Source organism: Mobula birostris, chromosome 6, assembly GCF_030028105.1.
Source record: "Mobula birostris isolate sMobBir1 chromosome 6, sMobBir1.hap1, whole genome shotgun sequence".
Taxonomy (NCBI): Eukaryota; Metazoa; Chordata; class Chondrichthyes; order Myliobatiformes; family Myliobatidae; genus Mobula; species Mobula birostris.
The window spans coordinates 44,968,567-44,988,586 of record NC_092375.1 but is presented as its reverse complement, the minus strand read 5'-3'; the positions used below and the strand labels follow the sequence as shown (position 1 = coordinate 44,988,586).

General features: G+C 43.1%; 1 protein-coding gene across 1 annotated transcript in view; it reads left to right on the top strand.

Moving 5' to 3' along the window:
* Positions 1-20,020, top strand: part of LOC140199011 (prostaglandin F2 receptor negative regulator-like) — an 80,697-nt gene that overhangs the window by 38,824 nt on the left and 21,853 nt on the right. The window contains exon 2 of the mRNA XM_072260386.1: positions 11,282-11,647. Within this exon, the coding sequence (XP_072116487.1) occupies positions 11,282-11,647 (366 nt within the window). The remainder of the gene's footprint in view (positions 1-11,281; positions 11,648-20,020) is intronic.

The window sequence follows — 20,020 nt, the reverse complement described above, 5'->3', positions numbered from 1 at the left end:
ATCTTGCGGGTGTGAATCGGGATGATGTTTTTGCAGGGAAATGTACTATGGACATGTGGTCGATGTTTAGAGATCTCTTGCGGGATGTAAGGGATAAATTTGTCCCGGTGAGGAAGATAAAGAATGGTAGGGTGAAGGAACCATGGGTGACAAATGAGGTGGAAAATCTAGTCAGGTAGAAGAAGGCATACATGAGGTTTAGGAAGCAAGGATCAGATGGGTCTATTGAGGAGTATAGGGAAGCAAGAAAGGAGCTTAAGAAGGGGCTGAGAAGAGCAAGAAGGGGGCATGAGAAGGCCTTGGTGAGTAGGGTAAAGGAAAACCCCAAGGCATTCTTCAATTATGTGAAAAACAATAGGATGACAGGAGTAAGGGTAGGACCGATTAGAGATAAAGGTGGGAAGATGTGCCTGGAGGCTGTGGAAGTGAGCAAAGTCCTCAATAAATACTTCTCTTCGGTATTCATCAATGAGAGGGAACTTGATGACGGTGAGGACAATATGAGTGAGGTTGATGTTCTGGAGCATGTTGATATTAAGGGAGAGGAAGTGTTGGAGTTGTTAAAATACATTCGGACAGATAAGTCCCTGGAGCCTGATGGAATATTCCCCAGGCTGCTCCACGAGGCGAGGGAAGAGATTGCTGAGCCTCTGGCTAGGATCTTTATGTCCTCGTTGTCCATGAGAATGGTACCGGAGGATTGGAGGGAGGCGAATGTTGTTCCCTTGTTTAAAAAAGGTAGTAGGGATAGTCTGGGTAATTATAGACCAATGAGCCTTGCGTCTGAGGTGAGAAAGCTGTTGGAAAAGATTCTTAAAGATAGGATCTATGGGCATTTAGAGAATCATGGTCTGATCAGGGACAGTCAGCATGGCTTTGTGAAGGGCAGATCGTGTCTAACAAGTCTGATAGAGTTCTTTGAGGAGGTGACCAGGCATATAGATGAGGGTAGTGCAGTGGATGTGATCTACATGGATTTTAGTAAGGCATTTGACAAGGTTCCACACAGTAGGCTTATTCAGAAAGTCAGAAGCCATGGGATCCAGGGAAGTTTGGCCAGGCGGATTCAGAATTGGCTTGCCTGCAGAAGGCAGAGGGTCGTGGTGGAGGGAGTAGGTTCAAATTGGAGGGTTATGTCTAGTGGTGTCCCACAAGGATCAGTTCTGAGACCTCTACTTTTTGTGATTTTTATTAATAACCTGGATGTGGGGGTAGAAGGGTGGGTTGGCAAGTTTGCAGACGACACAAAGGTTGGTGGTGTTGTAGATAGTGTAGAAGATTGTCGAAGATTGCAGAGAGACATTGATAGGATGCAGAAGTAGGCTGAGAAGTGGCAGATGGAGTTCAACCTGGAGAAGTGTGAGGTGGTACACTTTGGAAGGACAAACTCTAAGACAGAGTACAAAGTAAATGGCAGGATACTTGGTAGTGTGGAGGAGCAGAGGGATCTGGGGGTACATGTCCACAGATCCCTGAAAGTTGCCTCACAGGTAGATTGGGTAGTTAAGAAAGCATATGGGCTGTTAGCTTTCATAAGTTGAGGAACAGAGTTTAAGAGTTGCGAGGTAATGATGCAGCTCTGTAAAACTCTGGTTAGGCCACAATTGGAGTACTGTGTTCATTTCTAGTCGCCTCACTATAGGAAGGATGTAGAAGCTTTGGAAAGGGTACAGGGGAGATTTACCAGGATGCTGCCTGGTTTAGAGAGTATGCATTATGATCAGCGATTAAGGGAGCTAGGGCTTTACTCCTTGGAGAGAAGGAGGATGAGAGGAGACAAGATAGAGGTATACAAGATATTAAGAGGAATAGATAGGGTGGACAGCCAGCACCTCTTCCTCAGGGCACCGCTGCTCAATACAAGAGGACATGGCTTTAAGGTAAGGGGTGGGAAGTTCAAGGGGGATATTAGATGAAGGTTTTTTACTCAGAGAGTGGTTGGTGCGTGGAATGCACTGCCTGAGTCAGTGGTGGAGGCAGATACACTAGTGAAATTTAAGAGACTACTCGACAGGTATATGGAGGAATTTAAGGTGGGGGGTTATATTGGAGGCAGGGTTTAAGGGTCGGCAGAACATTGTGGGCCGAAAGGCCTGTACTGTGCTGTACTATTTTATGTTCTATGTTCTATTTTGGTGTGGACTTTGATGAGAAATATTCTCCAATGGAGATCTGAGACTCTTGCACGAGTGTACACGAACGCAGGAATCCTGGTCTTTGCAGGTGGTATTGGTTTTGTCAGTGGCTACTCCCCATGATATAGAGTCCAATTGTGGAGCAGTAACTTCCTGCAATTCTCCACCATCTGGGTTGGGGAATTTGCTTTCTGAATCTGAGCCAGTTCAGGACTGGCACAAGAACAATGATACCATTTACTGCAATAGAGCAGGAATAAAGAAAATACTTTAAACATATCTTTGTTAACTGAATTCACTAGTTTTCAGGTTTTTACATTTTTATTTCATTTAGTTCAATTTTCCACGGCTTTTTACTGAGAGCCAACTTAATGGAGAGTCACGGTTCGGATGGTTGTTGGTTTTTTCAGCATTTGAGTGGGATCAGTTCTTGCCCATTCACGTGATACTATTTGAGTGGAAGGGCAAGCACTGCACTTGACCTTCATAGACAGGTAGAAGCCAGCTTTATTGAGGTAGTTGTTGCTGGCACAACAGTTGAAAGCAAATGTGTGCTGAGGGGTATGTGGTACTACCAGGAAATTCTAGTCGTGTGACGTCTTCGCTCCTTGACGCGGTTTTCTCAACATTGCCCATATGGGGCAAAGATGAAGGTTGTGCTGCAATGACCTGTCCAAGGCTGCTTCCTGCCAGACCGTGTCCTATTCACTGTCTGGCTCTGCTTGGAGTTAACTGTCTAGAAAATCCTCTGTGTGCGTTATACTGCCTACGGTTAATTCTAGATCCTTCAAGAGCACTGTTAAGAGCGTTAATCTTTTCATTTGCATTAATTCTGAATACATCCAAATAAATCCTTGAGCTATTTTATAAATTCGAATTCCTGCAACCATTTGCAAGATCATGTTTTCTAAATCAAGACCAAGTATCAACAGGGTGTGCAACAAAGTTAACTGGAAAGAAACTTCGGACCTCATGGTGTAGGAGGGCAAGTGTTTTCGTTCCTTTCTTTAGCTTTTAGGCCAGTGTACATTTCAGTAACAAGTAGAATTTAATATGTATTCAAAATTCTTTTGATATTAGATCACTGAACTGAATAGTATTTGGTGGAATTAAAATGTCTGCAGTTCACCCCCAATACCATTGACCCTTCAGAGAATACAGGAACATATAGTAATTTTCTGCGATTCATCTTCAAATTTCAAGTCTGAGAGCTGCTCAAGTATCCACAGCAAAACCATTTCTAAGAAGTTTTATAGACATCACTGTCTTGCCATAACACACAGAAACATTAGTGAAGGGGAATTGATGATCAATAATTTGCAGTGAATATTCAGACTTGGATTCACTTATCACCCGTACGTTGAAACATACTGTGAAATGTACACTTACATTAACAACCAACACAGCTGACCATGTGATGGGGCACTGCACATGTGTCGACACATGTTCTTGTGCCAACATCGCATGCCCACAATGTTTGGCAAGACAGTAAATTCTGTTGGCACCTGACTCGTGAATGACTGTGTATTTCGGGGAGAAATTCTTAAAGTTATTGCAGGGATAAGTCTGTCTCTTATTGTCATGTTTGCACTTTACCTTATTGTGAAGCACTTTGAACTATATTGTATGAAAAGTGCTCCGTAAATAAGTTGTTGTTATGTTTATTTTTAGTTTGTGATGTTTGACTTAGTGTCCAGCATGGTGAAATCGCTGGCCAAGTGCTTCACTAAAATCAACTTTGTGAAGCATTTGCAGTTACATGATAATGCTGAATGTTACACTGTAGAAATAGACTGTTCAGCAGATGCCTCTAGTGTGCTTGCAAGGGGTGGAATCTGCGGGGATGTGGGGAAAATGGGTATAGTATGATTAGAATAAATATGTCGTTGATGGTCATTGCCAATCTTGTGGGCTATGGGGCCTCTTTCTGTTCTGCAAGTTTCTTAAAACAAATGTCTCCAAATTGGTGTTGACAGATCTTACTCAGTTTTCCTGCCTGGTTTAATTAATTTTTTTTCCTAAGCAGCAGTTTGTTCTTTCGGGTATATGTAGATGAAGGATCCCAATGACCTGAAGTTATTTGTTTATATAAATAAGTTGCTATGGTGATCAGGAATATCCTTGCAGTGTTAATGCTCTGCAACTTTTCATGTTTTGCAGCTGTCAGGTTCAGCTTCAGAAACCAGTGTGAAGGAGTGTTAAAATTCATAAGGCTGGACTGACTAAATATTATTGTGCCATAGGACTTGTTGGATAGGAAGTCTCTACATATCCACAGTACTATTGTACAAGCTTTCATTCTATTTCTCCTTGAAACAGATATAAAATTGACTTGCAGTAATCTTTGGCAATGGCAAATCTGGAAATCTGAAAGGAAAATAGAAAATAAAGACTCATTAGGTCTAGCAGCAATGTCTATGAAAGGACATAATAACAGCCTTTACAACTGTGAGCTCCTTCTGAAGTTCTGTCTGTCGATCTTGCCAGCACTATGTTCTAATGATATATGCATTTACATTTGTGAACTCATTCATGCACAAAAGTGTCAGCTATGATACAAAGAAATCCATAAAGTGAAACATAATCCTAGGTAATCCTAGATTCTAAATCACTCCATTTTACCCAGCAAGATGATTGAAAATGCATGATTGAGTTGCAAGTCTTCTACTCCTGTTAATTTCCACCTCTCTTAATAGATCTTGCCTTAGAAGAGACTACATTAATAGGACCAGGTTCTGTCCTTCATGGGAAGGATACGGCTTGTATTCAGTCAGCTTATTGATAAGCAATGCAGGCTTTGAAAATCTGGTTTATATTTATGGAATTCTTAACAGCATTTATATTTCATGGAAGGCATTGTAAATCCCAAGCTGTCGTAGTTTTAGAGACAGCACAGCCAGATATCTCTAACTCAAATTTAAAGTTCAGAACAGGTAGGTAATTAAATTAGTTTATTAGGAGAGACCACATGCAGTGGGTGTAATGGAAATTTCACATCCATTCCTGCAAAGAATGAGTAAGTTCACATCTTGTCTTCTGTCACAGACTGTTGAGTTTCTATTTGCCTTGACATTACTACATTAGTGTTAACTGGATTTGTTGATAAGAATTTTTCCAGATGGCAGGTCTTATCACTCTTTTGTAGCTATATTTCACGCTTTTTCCTCGAGTGGACTTGAGAACAAATCTACCCCATGCATAAAGATAACTGCACAAAGATATTCAAAAAGATGCAAAATTAACCCCGTGTAATTTGCATCTTTTGTAACAACTGGAACTTGACTTGTTCACTGGAAAGTGTACTTGAATCCAACCCACTTAAGGCAGTTAGAGAGTGCAAGGGGAGAGGTGTGTTTGACTCATAATTGGAATGGATGACAAATGCCTTCCCTGCCAGAAACTTAACGTGACCTTTGAATGTATAAATTAAATTTATGAACTTCATTCATTTGACAACAGCAATTAATAGTATTTGCACTAAAGTTTGGATGAAGTTCCAGTTAATATTGATGCATCAGTGATCCCTCTTGTACATAAACTTAAAAGAGAAATATTCTTACTGATAGGGAAGTGTTATTACATAACTAGATAAACATTAACACAGAAAATGGAACTACTTTGAGCATATAAACCATTTCCTTATCCATGGGTGTTGGGCACCTTATGGATTAGCTTCCCAACCTTCTGCTGTGCTCTAAGACTAGTGTTCATTTTTTTCCTTTTGTGCTATGCACCTTGCATAATTTGGTAGCCTGGAAACCATCATGTGCAATAAAATTTGGCGCTGAGTACTGATCAAAGTTCATCAGTTACACTTTCATGGCTACTTTGTTCTTCGTTGGAGGATAAGAAAGCTCAGCTATGCTTTCACCTGTGTGCTTGCGCAGCAGATCCTTTGTTCATCTCTGTGACCTTGTCCTTGTGTTCCTTTTTGATTTGATAATGTCATTCAACTGGAAAGTTCAAAACTGAAGATGAGGTTCTGTTGGATCATTTGAAGGTTTAAAGTTTTTTTTTAAAGAGAACTTTGGATATAGGAGTTCAAGAAATGAGATTCCAAACTTAGGCTCTGAAGATACAATGTTCTCAAAACGACGTCTTGAGGTGGGTGTACAACCTTAACTGAGGGCTTCGTTGTAGTGCTCTGAACAAATATTTAGATTTCTAATTTTAGTTTGCATTTGGGGGTACTTTTGCTGTTAAAAGTGATTAGATTCTCAATGGTGTTAGCACTCTTTTCCAGGGCTATGGTAGACTTGCATAAATTACATTATAAAATCAGAAGTGCGTCCTTGAAAAATGTGAGCTTGGTGCAGAACAGGCCAGCGTTGCGGTTAAGAAAGAGGCCGTGTTAGAGGTTCTGAAAAGCATTAGGATAGATAAGTCCCGGGGGCCAGACAGGATATGTCCCAGGTAACTGCAAGTTTTGTTGTGGGGCTAGGTATGATTGAGGCCAAGAAACAGCTCTGCCTCAGTCACACCTAGCCCCAGGACAACAAAGTTTTCCGCCATTTCAGCAGTATGCAACAATATCATATGTATTGCCCACGGGATGCTGGGGGAACTCTGTGGGGGAGGAGGGGTACAGTTGTCGTTTTGGGCTGAGACCCTTCGGCAGGACTGAGGCATTGACTGTGCTCTTTTCGGTGGATGCTGCCTGGCTTGCTGAGTTCCTCCAGCACTTTGTGTGCATTGCTTGGATTTCCAGCATCTGCAGATTTTCTGTCATTTGTCTTATGTATTGCTGTCTGAAGCCCAACAGCCATGTCACATAGCTCCCCAGAATTATTCATTTTTACCACAGCAGTATGGAATTGCACCACAATATCCAGTCCCAATATATCTGTATCCTGGTCTGCCTCAACGGCTTCGTTCACCATGAACTAGAAAGTCACCTTACTACAGGAAGGATGTGGATACTATAGAGAGTGTGCAGAGGAGATTTACAAGGATGTTGCCTGGATTAGAGAGCATGCCTTTAGAGAATAGGTTGAGTCAATTTGGCCTTTTCTCCTTGGGGTGAAAGAGGCTTAGAGCTGACTTGATAGAGGTGTATAAAATGATGAGAGGCATTGATCATGTGGATAGCCAGAGGCTTTTTCCCAACACTGAAATGGCTAACAGGAGGGGGCATGGCTTTAAGGTGCTTAGAAGTAAGTTCAGAGGGGATGTTAGGGGTAAATTTATTACAGAAAGTGGTGGGTGATGGTGTTAGAGGCCAATACAATAGGGTCTTGAGATATGGAGCTTAGAAAAATTGAGGGCTATTTGGTAGGAAAATTCTAGGCAGTTTCTAGAGTAGGTTACATGGTCAGCGCAACATTGTGGGCTGAAGGGCCTGTAATGTGCTGTAGATTTCTATGTTCTATAACCTCAATCAGAATCGGTTTTAATATCACTGGCATATGTTATGAAGCTAGTTGTTACGTGGCAGCAGAACATTACAATACATCACAAAAAATATGTTGCAGTAAATAAAGTTAAATAGTGCAAAAAGAGAAAGAAAACAGTGAGGTAGTGTTCGTGGATTCAGTGTTCATTCTGAAATGTGATGGCAGAGCGGAGGAAGCTTTTCCTGAGTTGTTGGGTATCTGCCTTCAGGCTCTTGTACATCCTCCCTGATGGTAGCAATAAGAAGACGGTTGGGTGATGGGGGTCCTTAATGATGGACAGTGACTTTTGGAGGTTTTGCTCCTTGAAGATGCCCTGGATTTTGGGGCGGTTAGTGGCCATAATACAGCTGACTGAGTTAGCAACTTTCTGCAGCTTATTTCAATCCTGTGCAGTGCCCCATCCCCCATACCAGAAGATGATGCAGCCAGTTAGAATACTCTTCATGGTAGATCTGTAGACTCTTCTGAGTGTCTTCAGTGACCTACCAAATCTCCTCAAACTCCTATTGAAGTATAGCCGTTGTTGTGCCGCCTTTGTAACTGCATCAATATGCTGGGCCCAGGATAGATCCTCAGATATTGATGCCCAGGAACTTGAAATTGCACACCCGTTCCACCTCTGATCCTTCGATGAGCACTGGTATGTGTGCCCTCGTCTTGCCCTTCTGAAGTGCACAGTCAATCCTTCAGTCCTAACAACGTTGAGTGCAAGGGTTGTTGCAGCAACACCACTCTACCTCCTCACACCATCGGAAATTTTGCCAACAATAGCTGTGTTATCGGCAAATTTATAGACACTTGTCCTGTGCCTAGCCACATAGTTATGAGTGTAGAGAGAGTAGAGCAGTGGGCTAAGCACACATTTTCAGGTGGACCAGTGTTGATTATTTCCTGGGCAGAGAAGTGGCATATGGAGTTCAAACCAGAAAGGGATGAAGTTGTGCACTTTGGAAGTTTGAGCTTGAAGACAGAGTGCCAGGTTAATGGCTTGATTCTTAGCTGTGTGGAGGAAAAGAGGGATCTTGGAGTCCATGTCCATAGGTCCCTCAAAGTTGCCATGCAAGTTTAGTCAGGGGACTGAGTTAGAGTCGGAGGTCCTGTTGCAGCTTTATAAAACTCTGGTTAGACTGCAGCTGGAGTATTGTGTTCAGTTGTGGTCATCTCATTTTAGGGAGCAAATGGAAGCATTAGAGAGAAAGGACAAAGGAGATTTACCAGGCTAATGCCTGGATTAGAATGCATGACTGGTGAGGAAAGGTTGAGAGAGCTAGGGCTTTTTTTCTTTGCAGCAAAGGAAGGTGAGAGGTGACTTCACAGAGGTATATAAGAATATGAGATGCATACATCGGACAGCCAGTACCTTTTACCCAGTGCAGCAGTGACCAATACCAGAGGACATCTGTTTAAGATGAATAGAGGGAAGTTTAGGGAAAATGTTAGAGGTAGACTTTTTAAACACAGTGATCAATGTCTGGAATGTGTTGCTGGGTGGTGGAAGATGCTGATACAATAGGTACATTTCAAAGACTGAGGCACATAGATATAGGGTTAGATTGACCTTGGAGTAGACACAGTGTGAGCCAAAGGGTCCATACTACACTGTACTGTTCTATGTTCTAAAATTATCAAATGTTGAAATCTTATGGATGGCTATAGCCTTGTAAAATTTATTTCCAATGAACTGTGTGTGCATTGATGGTGTTTATTCAATAATCCAAACAGGCACAGTATTTTTATCTCATCTCTTCAGAAGCTCCTGTTCCATACTTTTCTTCAAAGGTATCAGTGAGACAAATGGTTCCATATCCCTGAACTTTAGCATACAATGAGCAAGTGTAGGAGCAGATGATGTGGGACAATATTTAATTGGGGGAGGGCTAATTATAATGGTACTAAGCAGGAACTTGGAAGCGTAACTTTCTGAAGCAGATAAACTCTTCTCGGGCTTCCAGTCAGGTACAGGTATCGATTATATCTGATGTTGACAAACTCTGCTGTCTTCATGAAGATTGATACCTGTACCTGGCTGGAAGCCCAAGAGTTTATTCATGATATACGCCGGGAAAGCACTAGATCCTTTTTGAAGCAGATGTTTTTTGAAGCTTCAGAGAGGGTGCACAAGATATATACCAGAGTGTTACCTGGATTAGAAAACGTATCCTGAGCAAGCTAGGACTTTTCGCTTTGCAGTGAAGAAGGATGAGGTGAAAGGTGTATAAGATTACGGGAGGTGCTGATAAGAGTATACAAGCAGCATCTTTTTGCCAAGACAGCGGTGGCCAATATCAGAACACATCTGTTTAACGTGAGTGGAGGAAAAGTTCAGGATGGATGTCAGAAGTAGTCTCTTTGCACACAGAGAGTGGTGTGTGCCTGGAACGCCCTGCAGTGGCGGTGCTGGAGGCAAAATCCATCTAAAAGGCTATTAAATAGGCCCATGGATGTCAGAAAAATGAAGGGTTATAGGTTGTGTAGGAAGGGTTGGAATGATCATAGAATAGTTTTATATAGGTCAACACAACATTGTGGGCCAAATGGACTTTGCTATGATGTACTGTTCTGTGTTGCAGCAGATTCGGGATCAAACAAATAGAAAACAAAATGTGGAAAATCTGTAAGTTCTGTTAAATGGCTGTTCATTGTTTTACCAGTCCCCTTCAGTGGTTGTATTTGCATGGTGGATGGAAAACTGCATGTTGACAGTGTTGAATCTTGTCAACTTCTGCCCAAATACCTGTTTGATCATTTGAGGAATCCCACTTACTGTCAAAAGTTCTGTTCAACATTGAAAATTAAAAGGTGTTATTGATTTAGCATGCAGCTTGCATTGTTTGTAGTCTTTTAGTCTGACTGCTTATGGCGATGCATAGCTGCTCACCTTGTTCTGAGACCTAAGAGTCCTAATTTCCTCACTGTGATATTATTGACATGCACTTTCATGAACATGCATTGCACATTTTAAATAGCCATATGGGTGATCCTATTAATTGTGCGATCACAGCAAATCATGGTCCATTATATTGTTCTTCATGTTGCTCCTGTCATGTTCAAATGACCATTGTGCATTGGCTCAGAGTAACAAAGAGAATGAAGTACGCAAGTGTACAGTGTATGAGTGCTTCGATGATACCTTGAACAATGGGGTCTATTATTATACAGCCAGTTGCACAGGATTTTAGTTGGCTGTGTAAGTTAGGAAACCAATTTAATGATGAGTTCACTGACTCACTTGTAACCAGAATGGTCTTGAAAGAAGTACAAATCGAGATGTAAAATGTGGATCCTAACCGGAAGTTGTATCTTGTGAAATATGCTAGAGATTTCTAGTACTAATAAATGCCCTTCTGTAACAAACTTTTCGTGTGTTTCTGGTAATTTGCTAGGTAAGCAGCAGTTTACCTAAAGAGGCTGGATTCCAGTCAGTGTAACACACACAAAATGCTGGAGGAACTCAGTAGGCCAGGGAGCATCTATGGAAAAGAGTACAGTCGACATTTCAGGCCAAAACCCTCGACTGTACTCTTTCCGTAGATTATGCCTGGCCTACTGAGTTCCTCCAGCATTTTGTGTGTGTTGCTCGGACTTCCAGCATGTGCAGATTTTCTCTTGTTTGAGATTTCAGTCTTGTTTGAGATTCATGTTTTTTCTCATTTCTAGACATGTACAGAATTTATGTTGGCATGGATTTGGTGAAATACTCTACATCTCACCTGAAGAGTGTTCCTTTTATTGTTTGTTTTTTGTTTCTTGCAGACCTGACCTTGGGACGTATTGTACAAGTCCCAAGTGGTCCCCTGTACCGTGTGGTGAACACCACAGTCAGCATTCCCTGCAACGTCAGTGATTATCAAGGACCGACTGAACAAAATTTTGATTGGATTGTGACTCGTAACCACCAGCAATCAAAGATCATCAGCACACTGGAACCAGAGTATTCAGATCCTAAATACAAGAAGAAGATTCAGAAAAATGAGATTTGGGTAAAGAGACTCAGTGACAACTCTGTTGAGCTACACTTAAAAAGTGCTCAATTTGAAGATGATGGGGAATATCAATGCCAAACACCCAGTACAGATGAAAATAGTAGTGGAAATTATGAAGCCTCTGTGGTTTTGAGAGGTAAGTATTATAAATTGTGCAGTAAACTCTGTTACATTTTGAGTGCCTCTTTACAATAACCAATCCATTTTCAGTATTTCAATGATTTAAAACAAAATAGAGCTTTCTTTCACTCCCCTTTCCCCTAACAATGACAGGTGATACCAGCACCACTATCCAGCAGATATTCACCCACTTTAAAATATTACATTTAATTAAACCAAACAAAAACAACGGCAGACTTACTCTGGTAATGTTCTCCAACTCTTTCTGCACTGCATTGGTGCTGCTTCCTGAACCCTTGCTGAGTATTTCAATTGCATCAACTTTGCCTACAACTTCCATGCTGGCCTCAAATTTACTCGGTCCATCACTGACATCTGTTTCCCCTTTCTCAAACTCTGTGTCTGGAGACAGACTATCAACTGATATCTTTTATTATCCTACAGACTCTCATCACTGTCTTGACCATATCTCTTCCATCCTGTTGCTCGTAAAAATGCCACTCCCTTTTCTCAGTTCCACTGTCACCACCACGTCTGTTCTCAGGATGAAGCTTTCCATTCCAGAACATTAGAGATGTCTTCCTCCTTCAAAGAACAGGGTTTCCCTTTCTCTGCTATCGATGCTGCCCTCACCTGCGTCTTCTCCATTTCCTAGAGATCACCTTCAACCCATCTTGCCGCATCCATAATAGGGATATTTCTCCTTGTCCTTGCCTACCACCCAATGGGCCTCCACATCCAGCACATCATTCTTCATAACTTCTGCCATCTTCAACAGGATCCTACCACTAAACCCATCTTTCCCTTCCCCCAATTCCCCTCTTTCCATATGGATCACACTCTACGTGACCCCTTTGTCCACTCGACCCTCCCCACTGATCTCCCTCCTGGCACTTGCCCTGCATGTGGGGTAAGTGCTGTACTGCCCCAAACCACATCCTCACCACCATTCAGGGCCCAAACAGTCCTTCCAGGTGAGGCAACACTTCACCTGTGAGTCTGTTAGGCTCATCGTATCTAGTGTTCACAGTGTGGTCTCCTCTACATCATTGAGACCCGACGCAGATTAAGGGACCACTTCGTCAAGCACCTTCTGCAGGCTTTCCTGGTGGAGGCCTCCCACTCCCCATTTTAATTCTCAATCCAGCACATTGGTCCATGGCCTCATTGTGGCGGTAGAAGGCAACTCTCAGGCGGAGAACACTTCATATTCCATCTGTGCAGCCTCCAGCCTGATGGCCTGAGCATCACATTGTACAATTTACAGTAATTTCTCCACTTCCCCCTTTTCCCTTTTTGCATTCCACATTTTAGCTCCCCTCTTACTCCTTCTCACCTGCCCAACACCTCCCTCTGCTGCCCCTTCTCCCTTTCTCCCATTGTACGCTGTCTTCTTTTATCACATTGCTTCTTCTTCAGCCCCTTATCTCTTCTACCTATCACCTCGCATCTCGGAGCTTCTCAATTCAAACCCCTCCCCTACTCACAACTCTCCCCCCCCCAAAAAAAACCTGGCTTCACCTATCATTTGCTAGCTTGTACTCCTTCCCCCTTCCTTTCCAGTCCTGATGAAAGGTCTCAGCCTGAAAAATTGACTGCTGTTTCCTCTCCATAGATGCTACCTGACTTGCTAAGCTCCTTCAGCATTTTGTGTGTGTTGTTCTGAATAGCCAGCATGTTTTTGAATAATTTATCATTAATTCTTGAAGGCTGCAAAATTGCCTAGACAGGCAGAAGATGAGATGCCATTCCCCAAGCTTGCACTGAGCCATGTTGTAACAGCGTGGGAGAGCACAGACAGTTCCAAGTGAGACGGGGGTTAAAGTGCCAGGCAACAGAAAGTTCAGGGCTACAGATAAGCAGTTGCTTTATTTATGTTTGTTTCCTGAGAAGTACAGGAAAGCATGCCATGAGCACGAAGTATATCTTGATGGATTTGAAGAGAATTGCTGCTTCACCTGGAAGGGCCACTTGGATCTAGGAAAGAGGAAAGGCAGGAGGTTGCATGGGAAGTTGTCAAAAAAATAGTGGAGACCAAAGAGTAAATGGGAGAATCACAAAGGAGAATGGCTTCTTCAAAAAACAGGAAGGGAAGAGGTGGGTGGGAATGCAAGCATGTTAATATGAAGGATAATCCATTGCATGTGAAAGTGGGCGGGGTGGAAGTTAATGAATTTCTCTTCATTATCATTTATTTCATACCTAAGATATAACTACAGAAAATTGCACAGGCAGGAGCAGTGCAACATTTGAAATGCTCGTCCTTTCAAGTCCTACCCGAGCACCTACTCTCTCTTCTGTTTCCAGGGCACTCGCCCTGTTGGTGCTCTGCTTCCTGCGCTCATACAAAACATGCAAATTTTATTGGTCCTTCTGCCAGTTTCCACTCTTCTCTCACCTTCACCTGGTCTCAGGGACAGACCAGTGACAAACGCTCTCTGCAAACCCACATAATTCCACAGTTGTTTTGGTCCTGCTTCCTTTCACTTTCTCTATATTCGTACTGATGATTACACTGTTGTCAGTGACCTTTGTCCTCCTCTATCTCCCGCAGTTCTGCTCTTAGACCAAAGGTTCTTTCGGCTTTGCCTTCTTCCTCATCAGCCTCGTGCTTTACAAGTTCTGCCATTTTCAATATGGTTTCATGTTTTGAAGAGACCATTCCCCATGTGATTTACTGATCTGTTCTTCATTTTACATCAACCACTTCCCTTATTGAAGCGATTTCCCATGAAATGCAACATCTGTCCTCTCACGTCTTCCCTTCACTTCCCCCAGAACCTGAACTATCCTTTCAGATGAAGAAATAATTTGCTTGCATGTCTTTTAATCTAATGTGCTGGGTACAGTGTTGACAATGTTGTCTCCTCCGCATTAGAGAAAGCAAACATGGATTGGGTAGACGCTTTGTCGAGCACCAGTGTTCAGGACCACCCTGGGCTTCGTCATGCAAGCTACTGTAATTCTTTCTATTCCCCTCTGTCTGTGTCCTCCTGCACACTTGTAAATAGGCTCAATGTAAGCATGAGAAACAGCAACTCCTCTTCAGTCTGAGTATTATTGTATCCTTCCAGACCTCCCTGAATTCTCCAACTTCAGTTAACTTAGTTTTTTGTACCTGTGCATAATCAAATTAGCCAACTCAACTTTGTTATTAATTCAGTATCTCTCTCTCTTAAGCTGTCAGACCAACCAGACATGTCCGATAGCTGTGTATTGCACAATTTTTACTTCCTTTTTTGTAGTCTCACTCTCTAACTGCCCTCATTTCTGTTTTTATATGCCTTTATTCAGATGTAATCCCTCCAATTTCCCATGCTGACCTATTGGCTAGATGATATTGTTTACAACCTTGGCCGCACTTTACAGAGAGATGTACTTGAAGCTTGAGTTCATTTTCTCTTTTTATTTATTTGTTTATTTAGAGAGCAGCACAGATCCGGCCCTTCTGGTCCAATATGAGCTGCGCCTCCCAGAAACCCACCTATTTTAACTCTAGTTTAATCACTGGACAATTAACAATCATCAATCAACCTACTAACCAGTGGTACTTTTGGACTATGCAAGGAAACTGGAGCACGCGGAGGAAACCCATGCATATCACAGGGAGGGCATATAAACTCTTTCCAGTGGAAGCCAGAATTGAACTCTGAACTTCGATGCGGCAAGCTGTAACTGCGTCATGCTACCCACTTTACTACAGTGGCTCTCTATGGATGCTACCTGACGTGCTCAGTATTCCCAATAACTTTGCTTTCGACCGACTTCTTTCTTTCTTCTGCTCTGTTTGCCTTTTCAGATTTAGTTAGAATTGGGATAACTGTTACTCAAAGCCAGGTCACAAAATCTTCATTGGTTTATCATTCATTGGTATTCATCAATGGCTTTACCCCGCTAATCTTCAATGAAGGCAGCACAGTAGCGCAGTGTTTAGTGCAACACTTCACAGCAAGGTAAGTGTGAAGTGGTTCATTTCAGTAGGTCAAATTTGAAGGCAGAATATAATATTAATGATAAGACTGTTGGCTGTGTGGAAGATCAGAAAGATCTTGGGTTCCATGTCGAAAGGACACTCAAAGCTGCTGAGCAGGTTAACAGTGTTGTTAAGAAGGTGTAAGGTGTGATGGCCTTCATCAGCCTTGGGACTGAGTTCAAAAGCCATGAGGTAATGTTACAGCAATATAAGATCTCAGTTAGATCCCACAGAGTACTATGTTCAGTTTTGGTCACCTCACTACAGGAAGGATGTGGATACTATAGAAAGAGTGCAGAAGGGATTCACAAGGATGTTGCCTGGATTGGAGAGCGTACCTTATGAGAATGGGTTGAGTGAACTTGATCTTTTCTCCTTGGAGCAACGAAGGATGAGAGGTGACCTGATTGAGGTGTATAAGTTGATGACAGACATTAGGGTTCCTAATGTGGACAGCCGGAGGCTTTTTTCCCCAAGGCTGAAATGACGTAACGCGAGGGGGCATAGTTTTGAGGTGCTTGGAAGTAGGTACACAGGTACAGAGGGGATGTCAGAGGTAAGTTCTTCCACTCAGAGAGTGGTGAGTGCGTGGAATGCACTGCCAGCAACGGTGGTCGTGGCGGATACAATAGGTCTTTTAAGAGACTCCTAGATGGGTACATGCTTAGAAAAATAGAGGGCGATGCAGTAGGGAAATTCTAGGCAGTTTCTAGAGTAGGTTACATAGTTGGCACAACATTGTGGACTGAAGGGCCTGTAATGTGCTGTAGATTTCTATGTTCTTAGATCGGAGTTCAATTCCTGTCACTGTCTGTAAGGAGCTTGTATCTTCTCCCTGTGACTGAGTGGGTTTCCTCCGGGTACAAACTTGATCTGGTGCAAATGGTGCATTTCAAAGTATGCTTCAATGTACATGTGACAAATAAAGCTAATCTTTATCTTTTATTAGACAATAGATGAGTGAATCCAGCTAAATCAGGGAAAGAAGTCAGCAGATTCAGTTTATAGCTTTCATCCTGTAAATAAAGGCTTCTTTTGTGTCTTCCCTGTGTGGGCATGTTTGTCTTTGTTTCTCTTGGACAAGCTAGGTAGACTTTGTTACTGTATAAATTGACTTAATTGTGTACCTGACATGGAGAATGGGTTGTTTATTTGAGTTCCCTACTCATTCGCCATATTCAGCACCTGAGGTTCAGCCCTCTGGGCTCTTCACTTGAATTGCTTTGTTGAGATTCAATTCAGATGTGGCTGATTTCTCTCCTTGTACTATTTGTGCACTGCTTTGTACACCCACCCTGTAGAATGCCACCTGATCTGTGTTTTTGTTCCTCTGAACCTGAGTTGTGTCCCTGAAATCGAGTAAGGTTACTTTTGATGTTGTTATGGAGCTGCGTCAAAATTGTGCAATCTGAAATGCAACAGAGTTGCAGTTCATCGACCCTGGAATAGTTTGGTCTCATGTCCTCTGTCTCCATTGAAAGCTACTCCCAAGCTAAAACTTGCCCAGTAGGTCAGATAACTTAAAAGAGAGAGAGATATACTAAGTCAATTACAAACTGAGGCTGGCTAATTTGATTGTCTACAGCTAAAGAGAACTCATTACAACATCCCATGCACCATCAATCGTCAGACATGCTTCTCAGGCACTTGTGCTGTTATTTTTGTGACTGTCTGCGCAGTGTTTTTCACTTCTGCCCTGAAGAAACAGTTTCATTTAGCTGTATACATGTGCATGCATGATTGACTAACAATTGAACTTGAACTATTTAGAGGTATTCCCACCGCTTGATTACCCATCCTGTTGTAATGTTTTCTCCTTACGGTTTTTACCTGTTCCTATAGAGTTATGGAACCGGCTGGTGGCGTAGTGGTAAGAGCACTGGACTTTGAGACAAATTGTCCCAGGTTCGAATCCGGCCGAGCCCTTGCCTGCTTTCCATCCATGCTGGGTTGAGTGTTAAGCTAGCAACTCAGCCTTTTAATAAATAAAACAGACAAATCCTAAGGAAACGTCAAAAAATGTTGCCCAATGTGCTGCAAGGTGTGAAAAGAAACAACAATGACAATAGTTTTATGGAGCTTAGCCACATAAAACCAGGACTTACAGCCCACTATGTTCATGGTTTCACTTGCCTGCATTAATTCTATACTCCTCTGTGCCCTGATCAGTTAAATACCACCACTCTGCTCCGTCTAGCGGAATTAGTCCTTACTCTTAATAATTTCTCCTTTGGCTCCTCCCACTTCCTCCAAACTAAAGGTGTAGCTATGGGCACCTATATGGGTCCTAGCTATGCCTGCCTTTTTGTTGGGTTTGTGGAACAATCTATGTTCCGTGCCTATTCTGGTACCTGTCCCCCACTTTTCCTTCGCTACATCGACGACTGCATTGGCGCTGCTTCCTGCACGCATGCAGAACTCATTGACTTTATTAACTTTGCCTCCAACTTTCACACTGCTCTCAAGTTTACCTGGTCCATTTCAGACACCTCCCTCCCCTTTCTAGATCTTTCTGTCCCTGTCTCTGGAGACAGCTTATCCACTGATGTCTACTATAAGCCTACTGACTCTCACAGCTATCTGGACTATTCCTCTTCTCATCCTGTCTCTTGCAAAAACGCCATCCCCTTCTCGCAATTCCTCCGTCTCCGCCGCATCTGCTCTCAGGATGAGGCTTTTCATTCTAGGACGAGGGAGATGTCTTCATTTTTTAAAGAAAGGGGCTTCCCTTCCTCCACTATCAACTCTGCTCTTAAACGCATCTCCCCCATTTCACGTACATCTGCTCTCACTCCATCCTCCCGCCACCCCACTAGGAATAGGGTTCCCCTGGTCCTCACCTACCACCCCACCAGCCTCCGGGTCCAACATATTATTCTCCGTAACTTCCGCCCCCTCCAACGGGATCCCACCACTAAGCACATCTTTCCCTCTCCCCCTCTCTCTGCATTCCGCAGGGATCGCTCCCTACACAACTCCCTTGTCCATTCGTCCCCCCCATCCCTCCCCACTGATCTCCCTCCTGGCACTTATCCGTGTAAGTGGAACAAGTGCTACACATGCCCTTACACTTCCTCCCTTACCACCATTCAGGGCCCCAAACAGTCCTTCCAGGTGAGGCAACACTTCACCTGTGAGTCGACTGGGGTGATATACTGCGTCCGGTGCTCCCAATGTGGCCTTTTATATATTGGCGAGACCCGACGCAGATTGGGAGACCGCTTTGCTGAACATCTACGCTCTGTCCGCCAGAGAAAGCAGGATCTCCCAGTGGCCACACATTTTAATTCCACATCCCATTCCCATTCTGACATGTCTATCCACGGCCTCCTCTACTGTAAAGATGAAGCCACACTCAGGTTGGAGGAACAACACCTTATATTCTGTCTGGGTAGCCTCCAACCTGACGGCATGAACATCGACTTCTCTAACTTCCGCTAGGCCCCACCTCCCCCTCGTACCCCATCTGTTACTTATTTTTATGCACACATTCTTTCTCTCACTCTCCTTTTTCTCCCTCTGTCCCTCTGAATATACCTCTTGCCCATCCTCTGGGTCCCCCCCCCCTTGTCTTTCTTTCCGGACCTCCTGTCCCATGATCCTCTCGTATCCCCTTTTGCCAATCACCTGTCCAGCTCTTGGCTCCATCCCTCCCCCTCCTGTCTTCTCCTATCATTTTGGATCTCCCCCTCACCCTCCAACTTTCAAATCCCTTACTCACTCTTCCTTCAGTTCGTCCTGACGAAGGGTCTCGGCCTGAAACGTCGACTGCACCTCTTCCTAGAGATGCTGCCTGGCCTGCTGCGTTCACCAGCAACTTTGATGTGTGTTGCTTAAATACCTGTCTAGGTGCCTCTTAAAGGTTGCTGTTCCTGCTTTCACCACCTCATCTGGCAGTTCATTCCGGAGACCAGCTACACTTGATATGAATCATTTACCCAGCCAAATTTCTTTAAACATCCTTCCTCTCGTCACCCTATAGTTTTAGACACCCCGACCATGGGAAGTGAAATCTGGCTATCCACGCTAACACACCTCTCATAATTTTATATATCCTTGTCGTGTCACCTGCCAACTTTCCAAACAGATCTAGCAAGCTGATCTCTCTTTACAAGATGCTTTTTGAATATATATCTATTCTTCATTCTGTTAAACAGTCTGTATCCTGAAGTGTTGTTGAGTATGTGGTATTCTTCCTCATCTTATCTCTGCTTCCTTTTGCTGCTCACATTATAGCATCATCGAACACTACAGCACAGAAATAAGACCTTAGGACCAATTTGTCTGTGCTGATTGTTTTTTCTACCTAGTTCCCAACTAGCTGCACCCAGACCCTAGTCCTCTCATCCATGTACCTGTCCAACCTTCTGTTAAGTGTTACAGTTGAACCCTCATCTTTCACTTCTGCTGGCAGCT